This window comes from Neophocaena asiaeorientalis, unplaced genomic scaffold (assembly GCF_003031525.2).
Source record: "Neophocaena asiaeorientalis asiaeorientalis breed wild unplaced genomic scaffold, Neophocaena_asiaeorientalis_V1.1 scaffold106, whole genome shotgun sequence".
NCBI lineage: Eukaryota > Metazoa > Chordata > Mammalia > Artiodactyla > Phocoenidae > Neophocaena > Neophocaena asiaeorientalis.
This window is the reverse complement of record NW_020172597.1, coordinates 4,695,444-4,704,308: the sequence shown is the minus strand read 5'-3', so window position 1 is coordinate 4,704,308 and position 8,865 is coordinate 4,695,444. Positions and strand designations below refer to the sequence as shown.

General features: G+C 48.3%; 1 protein-coding gene across 5 annotated transcripts in view; it reads right to left on the bottom strand.

The window, feature by feature from the left end:
- The window catches only part of NFYC (nuclear transcription factor Y subunit gamma), a 64,441-nt gene that overhangs the window by 3,181 nt on the left and 52,395 nt on the right, over nt 1-8,865 (bottom strand). For all 5 annotated transcript variants that reach the window (XM_024738767.1, XM_024738762.1, XM_024738766.1 and 2 more), the window contains exons 7-8: nt 5,271-5,429; nt 1,809-1,916 (exon numbers count right to left, since the gene is read on the bottom strand). In XM_024738767.1, the coding sequence (XP_024594535.1) occupies nt 1,809-1,916; nt 5,271-5,429 (267 nt within the window). The remainder of the gene's footprint in view (nt 1-1,808; nt 1,917-5,270; nt 5,430-8,865) is intronic.

Here is an 8,865-nt window from a genome sequence, read left to right as displayed (position 1 = left end):
GGGGGGGAAGGGGAGGCGGTGGTAAGGAAAACATTTATCACATGTGCTTAAAATCTTACGTGGGCATTTTAAATACATTTTAAAGGAAATTTACAGACATGGAGAACTGCATCGTATAATGCCAGCTGCTGCAGACAGCTTGGTAGACCAGAAAAAAGACTGAAGAATGTTTGTGTGTGTATATGTTATCTATGGAACATTTGACTAGCTAATGTTTTCTGTGTACCTTCTCCTGGAATCATCACAGCCACCCTGCAAGGTAAGGACTGTCTTCTCGAGTGTCCTCACAATGGGCCAAAAACAACCCATCGGGTCTACCCATGAAGCTATGAGGAAAACAAGGGGACAGGTATGAAAGGGCTTTATGAGGGTTTCTTACTAGTGTTCTTTGTTTTGGGTCTTTCTCCTCCCACCTGCTTGAGGGCAGGAGCTAAGTTTTGTGTATCTCTCAGTGCAAAGTAGGTATTGAAGAAATATCTGCAGAATAAATGAATGATCCTGAGACAAATGGAAAACATTCGTCATAGAGGAGAAGGTTTTAACTGTGCCCTGTGGCCAGCAGGATTGCCCTTCACATCAGTTGAGAAGAGTTTCATTCACCTTTAAATTCCATTTACACGTTAACATTCATTCAACAAACGTTTACTGAGCACCTACGAAGTGCCACGTTGTTATAATTACAATCTGTTGTTACACAGACTCTGTCCTCAGGCACCCTCTTCTTGCTTCACTCCTTCCTCTCTATACACCCAACTTTCCCCACTTTCTGGCTTTAGTTCCTGGTCTCAAAACTGACCTCTGGGGAACCAGGAACTCTTCCTTCTCATTTCCTCCCACCCTGTGCCATAGAAAGTTTCTGGATCCCAGGCTAGAATCTTACAAGTTTTTTTAAGAAAAAAAAAAGAGGGGTACACTAAAGGGTGGGACCAATCTTGAGATCTGATTCCACGTCAATGAGCCCCAGGAAATTAGGGAAAAGCCCATATTCTTATGCAAGCCAAGAAATGGGTTTAGAGTGGGCCTTTAAGGATCCCAGAGACGATATGGAACTCAGAAGCCCTGCTTTTGGCTCATTCCTCATATTTTCCCAAATGAGATCTTTGGAGACCTGCTCTACAAACTCAGCTCTGTCACCACTGTCAATAGATACATCACCAAAACGCAACTGGGCCAGACGAGTCCAGCTCTTTAACGATCCCTTCTTTTTTTGGGTCTGAGGCAAAAGAATTGATTAACAATGCCTCCCCTTGTCCAGCATCCCCCATCCCCTGCAAATAATACCCACATCCCCCAATCCCCAAGCCCAGGGAGGCAGCCCCCTCGGCACCTGTGGCTCAGCCTTCAATATCTCAGGGCATGAGAGGAGATGAGGAGGGCAGTCTCTGGTTAGGGGTGCACGAGAAGGTAGAAGTAAAAACCTAAGTAGCTTTCCAAGGGGCACAGGAGGTGCCAGATCACAACAGTCATCAGGTTTAAAGATGGAAACTCAGCCTGACGATGAGGCAGTCTGTCAGAAGGCTTCCTGCAGTCAGACCTGCGCACACACACACTGGGCTTTCTTCAAGTATCCTTGAGGCTTCCCCTGCCTTGAGTTTCCTTGTCGCTCAAGAGCACGATGGTAAGAGACACACTTTGAATCCAATCCTCCGATAAACCCCATCTGTCCCTTGGGGTGCAGAACAGACGTGCGGGGGGTGGAGGCGGCTCTTGCTGAAGGATGAGGTGGCGAGAGCTGTGTGCTGAGCACTTTGTCAGAAGCCAGCTCCAGCTGGTTCCCAACTCAAGCCCTGAATCTCTGCAGCACATACCTGTTGAGCATTGGTGGCAAGCGTCTGGATCTGTCCCTGCACCACCTGGGTGCCTGATACAGGCTGGGCTAAGCGAATATACTGCAGCTGGCCGGCATTCAGCTGCACCTAGGCAGGGGCAGAGACAAACAAACCACCGGAGACTGAATGCAACCTCAAACAAGCAAACTTTCCATGACAAGAAATGGTGACTGTCCCCTACCCGTCCCCACCCCGACCCCTCCAAAAGGGCCGACCCTGAAAAGTTCCTTTTTAACAGAAACCCAAACAAGCAAAACCATAATATCCCTACCCCGTAAGTCACACAACACAAAAGAGAATATGTTCCTTGAATGGACTTGGGGAAAAATTCCCAGAGGATCTTGTCATGTATGTGAGGACAGCACGACTGGACCCTCAACATTCACTGGCTCTTAGCTATCTGCTCACAGTTTACGTTAAGATTTGATGCCAAAGACTGTCTGACATTATCGGAACGCTTATACCTTAAGTGTGGGGCCTTTTTCCCCTCCGTCTCCACCCTTCCCCACCCCTGTCCCCGGGACGGCTGATCTAATACTGAGAAGAGCCCCGGAGTCTGCCAGGAGTAACCAAAGCCGATGGCCATCACTCCGCACCACAGCCCTAGAACTGCCCAGCCCCAGGCTGCACATCTTGGAAGAGAAAGCTGGCCCGCTTTACTATCTCTGTCCCCAAGAGCCAGGACCAATAGGGGTCTGTGGGACTTTTAGGATCCTTGGTGTTCAGCACTAGCTTCTGGCCAAATACTTCCCAAAGGGAAGCTGAATCAATAAACCTTTCACATAAAACCCCATCATCAGAAACCAAAGCTACAAAAATGCCCTTAAAGTCCCTCATGCTTAAGATTAAGTCTCAGATAATACAATAATACCACATGCTGCATTTAATTGTGTGCTAAAAGCCTTAACTCAGGCTCTTAATGCTAGAGCGTAGCACGAAAGCATTAGTGAGTGCTTTGAGCACGGGGATGAGGAGAGGACCAGTCAGCAGAGAAAAGAGTCAGCAAAGGAGGACTACGGACAGCCACACTCAGGATGTGGGGGATGAAGGCGGCTCCAGGAGGACCAGCAGATTTGGTCTCTCTCTACCTGGAGGCCCAGACACCACCCTCCCTAGCTGCCTAGCCTGCTTTGCTTGTAAGGGTGAGCTTCTTGAGGGTGAGCTTTTGCTCCCATGTCCTGGAGCAAAATTTCCCCTTGCCTTCAAGAGCTAACTTCATTGCAGGGGCTTTTACTTCCATGAGGAAAATGCTGACAGGAGGAAGCTTCTGCATGCAGTGTTAAATCAAACTGCTTCCCTGAAACTTCAGACTCAATGAGGATTTGAACCACCAAGAAAAGACTAACACTGAAGTTCCTGGTAGAACGTTCCAGAATTGTCCGCTTAAGGCAAGATGGAGGGACACAAAATCTAAACCCGTTAATAATCTGGTTCAAAGGAGACAGGGCAAGGTATTGTGACCTGTAGTCATTTCTCTCCTGAGAACATGCCAAGAGGAGCTGCTGGGAAGTTGTGATGCCAAGCCTAAACTCCCCACTACATCCCACAGTGTGGCTTCCAGGCAACATTAAGTTGCTTATGGGGAGGAAGACAGCTGGGTGGAGGCTTGGGAAACCTCATCTGCCAAGACTGATGGTGGCTGGTACCAGGAGTCACCAGAACTCCTGCTGAAGAACATGGGATGAAAGACCGAAGCCTTGTCCCAGGAGTGGGGGAAGGTATACTGCTGGCCATAGGGATTTTACATTTCCCAGCTGGGAAGAGCTCTTTTGCAGAAACTCAAATGTGACTGAAAAGCTGTGAGCCAAACAGTTCCAAGCAGTTCTTAGAAGCAAGCTCTTCTTTCAGGCTTGTGTCTAGGTACTGGTGATGCTCTGCCCTTCAAGTCCTCTACCACAAGGGTAGGCCTGGGGACGCTCACACCTTTTTAATTACAGAGCAAAGAAGCCTACCCCCTGGGCTTTCAAAAGAGGAGCAAAGCCTCCTTCCTAAAGGTCATCACTAACACGAGCACTCTGGCGAGTTTAGAAATGCAGACTCCTGCAGAAGGTATACAGTGAAGACCAGGTCCTAAATTCTGCAACAAGTCTTCTGTGCCCCAGAGGCTTTACAAGACTCAAGTTAAAGTTACTACAGGGCTTCCCTGGTGGTGCAGTGGTTGGGAGTCTGCCTGCCAATGCAGGGTACACGGGTTCGAGCCCTGGTCCGGGAAGATCCCACATGCCGCGGAGCAACTAAGCCCGTGCGCCACAACTACTGTACAAGAGAAGCCACTGCAATGAGAAGCCCGTGCACCGCAACGAAGAGTAGCCCCCACTCTCCACAGAGAAAAGCCCATGCGCAGCAACGAAGACCCAATGCAGCCAAAAACAATAAATAAATAAAATAAATTTATTAAAAAAAAAAAGTTACTACGAAGTGTGAACTCTTCTCTGGCTTAGCTGAACTTGTTTTGGTGCCCCCACATGCAAAAATGAGAACCATTTGAGAGATCGTCACCACCCCCAGCCCCACGCCGTGGGGGAAGGAAAGGGAGGGGGAAAAGGGAGATGGAGCGGGGGATGGGAAGGGGAGAGAGAGAGAGAGATGAAAAGGGAAGAGGTAAACAGAGGGATGCACACACCCCCCTTTCCTAAGCTTTCTCCTGGCCTATTACTCTGTTAAGAAGAACAGTCCCCAAAACAGAGTTGAGGATACTTTCTGAACTTTCTTCAAAAAGGAAGTGGTTAACCAGGTCCAAGTGAGTTTCTGTATCTGCCTACATTTCATTTACAATAGGAAGGGCAAGGGGCAGGAACAGGCCTGCTCCATGTCACTCATTTTCCACATTTTTTTGTGGCAAATTGACCAATGAATAGATGGCAAGTGTTAAGACAAGGACCTTTTTTTTTTTTCCACCAAAGAACAAGTACAAGTGAAAAAGCCAACAAATCTAAGAAATGAAATCCCTCAAGGCACACAGGAAGTAGCAGTCCACAGTGAAGGAATGGATAAGTTAAATGAAAGCCAAAAATACACTTTGCTGCAGGCTCCACTGGGAACTGACTCATGAATATGCAACAAGTGTATTTATGGCCTTCTCTATACACCTCCCTCTTATTCTCTGCAAATCAAAAGACAGGACTAGGACTGCCTCACAGGGCCTTTGGGCCTTGGCACAGAATAGTGGTTACAATGATTTCTCTGCGTAGGCCGAGTGAGGGGAAATGGAGAGGAGCTGCCCCATCGTGGTGAGCCCGAACCTGGATTAAAGGAAAGCAGGGCGTATACAGTGAAGCAAGTTGTGGTTTGGGGTAATGGGAATCTAGGTTTATAACAAAGTGTGTGTACGTGTGTGTGTGTGTGTGTGTGTGTGCGCGCGTGTGTGTAAAACCTTTAACTATTTCCCGTTACACTGCTGAGCAAAGTGCCACGCAGACCTTGCGGCGGGGCAGGACTTACCGGGATCTGCTGGATCTCTCCTGTGTTCGTAATGATCTGCTGCATCACCTGCATGGTCTGGCCGGTGCCGCTCTGGGCCTGCTGGGCTTGACCCTGCGGCTGCGCCTGGACAATCTGCACCTGCTGACCTTCTCCAACCTGCATGGTCACGGGGGTGGTCTGGAAGGAAGAGTCATGAGAAAGCTGACTGAGCTCCAGCCCAGAGCCACTAGGCCTACCAAGGGGTTAATGGCGAGCAGTTCACCGGGAGCAAACCCCCGCCATGAATGCCTGACCTCATGGCCGCACTAACAATACTCAACCTACAGAGCCCTTTGGGCTCCGAGCACTGTCCCAGTCACTCTCCAAAATAAAGACAGGAAGGCCGAACGGATTTTCAGACTCAGAGTACAGAATATTTGCCTCGGCCCCGAATACCTCCATGCTTCAAACGTCTCAACTCTTCACAGCCCCTTCAATGATAGAAAGGCACATACGGTACAAGAGAATCAAAAGCAACCACGATAGTTTGCCTGAGACATGGCTGAAGTCAAGTCTGGAGCAGGTGAGTTTAGAGGGCAAACTAAATGGAAAGTGGGATCAGTATGGGTTAACTAAGCTCAGGACCCTGGACTCCTTCTCAGGCATGCAGGACACTGGAAGAAACATAAAGGGCACACTGGCTTTCACCCCCATTCAAGCAGCAGAGCGACTCCAGCCCGCTCTGGCCAGCCAGCTGCTCTGGATCACAGCACTGCTTTCCACGGGCGAGGCAAACACCCTTAAGACCTGGACACTGTTAAGACCCGGACCTTCACTGAGGCTACCTGTAAGTAACAGAATTTAATAAAGCCAGACTTCTAACTTTCTAGAAACAGGAATCGCAGATTTAAGGAATTTCTGTCTAATGTATATGAAGATTCTGTGTTTCACACACACTTAGAGGACTGCCCAATGAAACTTGCTCCTTTGAGAGACAGTAGATTCAAACTGTCAAAAGGATCAGTCATTTCTTTTAATCTCAAAACTTTAGCCCTAGATGTGACCATTACAGATCCCGGCCTTGTTCATCTGGCGGTGGTGCTAGCGGAACCTTTTAACCACACCTGCACCCCAACTCCTCACTTTGGATATGATTTCTCCCCACTCTGAATTAAGAATCACCTCTTAAGACAACTCTGAGAGTCTTAATGAATCCTGGGCTTCAATCGATGCTGTTATTCTGATGCTCTCACTTTCTGACTGCACAGGTCTACTCTGCATCTAAGGTTACAAGGGAAGGGGATATGTTCTGAGAACTGCAGATGGGACTCAAGGGATTTTTAGGTAAGGAGAAATTACTACAAACTGCAAGAGGGTAGAGAAGAAAGATGACAGAGGGCAATACATGCAGTGGGTTAGGTCAACAGGAAACACCTCCTATACTCACACCGTGATTTCCAACTCAGCCTGTTCCCCAAACCTCCAGTAATAAATGTTTCCAATTTTATGACAGAAAACACAGGATTCACTTTAACAAATTATGCTTTTCTTCCAACTTTAATAGGTATTGGTCCTGCAAAGGTATCTGAACTCAATTTGAAACAACGATTCCTGTAGGTCCGGGGAGGTGTGACACAGCACAAGGCCACCCTGAACCAGCCAGACAGCGAAACAACAGGAGATGCTGGGAGGAACCAACTTCACTGCCCTCACAAGCCTTATCAGCTCCAAGCTGAGCAAGTCTGGGGTGGCAAAGAAGAGGTAGGTGAAATTCTCGCTGACTAAAAAACATGCATACTGCCAACTCATCACTGTACTGCCAACTCAATTTTCCCAAGAGGATTTCCAAGGTATTTCTAAATCGTTTCAGGAAAACGAGGGCTCGTGCTAGCATGGCAGATGTCAAATCACATATGGCATGCCCTGCTGTCGGGGCACAACAGCCATGAGCTTCTTAGAATGGCCAGCCAATCAGAGCCAGCTCTTGGCAGACTCCCTTGAAGTTTGCTTTGTACAGGGATAAGCCTTTGGCAGGTAAAGCTCTCACCACCACAGAGGCACAGCATTAGCCAAAGAAAGTCCCTCAGGCATCAAGGTGCAGCGGATGCCTTGAGGCAGGGACTGGGCCGTGATCATCTTTAAACCCCGTCTGCCTAACACTGTGTCTTGCAAAGAGCAAGCACTCAATAAATTTCTGTTACATGGATAAGAAAATGGGCAGGGAATAAATCCTAAAATCACAGTAATATTTAAATCTACCCCTGTCCCAACCTTTTTTTCTTTAGGCAAACCCAGCTCCTTACTAGAACACACATGGCTGTTTGGGATGTGTCCTCTGCCTATCTTTTCAACTTGCCTAGACGTTCCGCTATGCTGACTGTACCCTCCCATCCTAACCATTTTCCCCGTGCTGTTTCTCACCTCCAAGCCTTTGCTCGTGCTGTGCCCTCTCCTGGGAAAGCCCTCCTTCCCTCTTTATTTGATTCATCTCCATTGTTCCCTCTAGGACTCACATTATTCCCTTCAGGGAACTTTCTCTGACATCTCCTTCCACCTCCCTCACATCCTTGTTAGGTACCCACTTTGAAGTGCTCCCATAACACCCTCTACACAATCCTAAGAATATCTTATACTTCCCACGTGGCAAGTGGTGTAACCTTCAAGTATTTGTAGCCCCAACTAGATTCTTGAATTCTTTAAAATAGGGACTGTTTTATTCATGCTTGTGTCCCCAACACATAGCATTGGACTTTATCTAAGAGGATGTCCAATGTTTGATGAATAAATAAATTAATGATTGGCAGGGAATCTGGAGTCAGAGCTCAGAAAACATAGTTCTCCCTAGGGGCAGGACAGGGATAAAGATGCAGACGTACAGAATGGACCTGAGGACATGGGGGTGGCGGGGAAGCTGGGACGAAGTGAGAGTAGCATTGACATATATACACTACCAAATATAGATAGCTAGTGGGAAGCAGCCGCATAGCACAGGGAGATCAGCTCAGTGCTTTGTGACCACCTAGAGGGGTGGGAAAGGGAGAGTGGGAGGGAGGCTCAAGAGGGAGGGGATGTGGGGACATATGTATACGTACAGCTGACTCACTTTGTTGTACAGCAGAAACTAACACCACGTTGTAAAGCAATTATACTCCAATAAAGACGTACAAAAACAAAAACACATAGTTCTCTTCAGCCTCTCATGATCCCCAACCATGTGGATGTTACTGCTTTCAGACAGAGAAGGAACCATCTGATTACTATTGTAAAAAGAAAGTCACCTGACACAAATTTGGTGGGACACAGAAATGATGGGGAAAAGGAGAGGAGAGGTATGCAAGCTGGCAATGATGCCTGATCTCCCCCTTGAGGGTACAAATTCCAATTCTGGTGGGAGACACAGACAGCAGGCACGGAGTCCACTTAAAAGATGTCACTAGGCTTCCCTAGTGGCGCAGTGGTTGAGAGTCCGCCTGCCGATGCGGGGCACACGGGTTCGTGCCCCGGTCCGGGAGGATCCCACATGCCACGGAGTGGCTGGGCCCATGAGCCATGGCCGCTGAGCCTGCGCGTCCGGAGCCTGTGCTCCGCAACGGGAGAGGCCACGACAGTGAGAGGCCCACGTACCGCCAAAAAA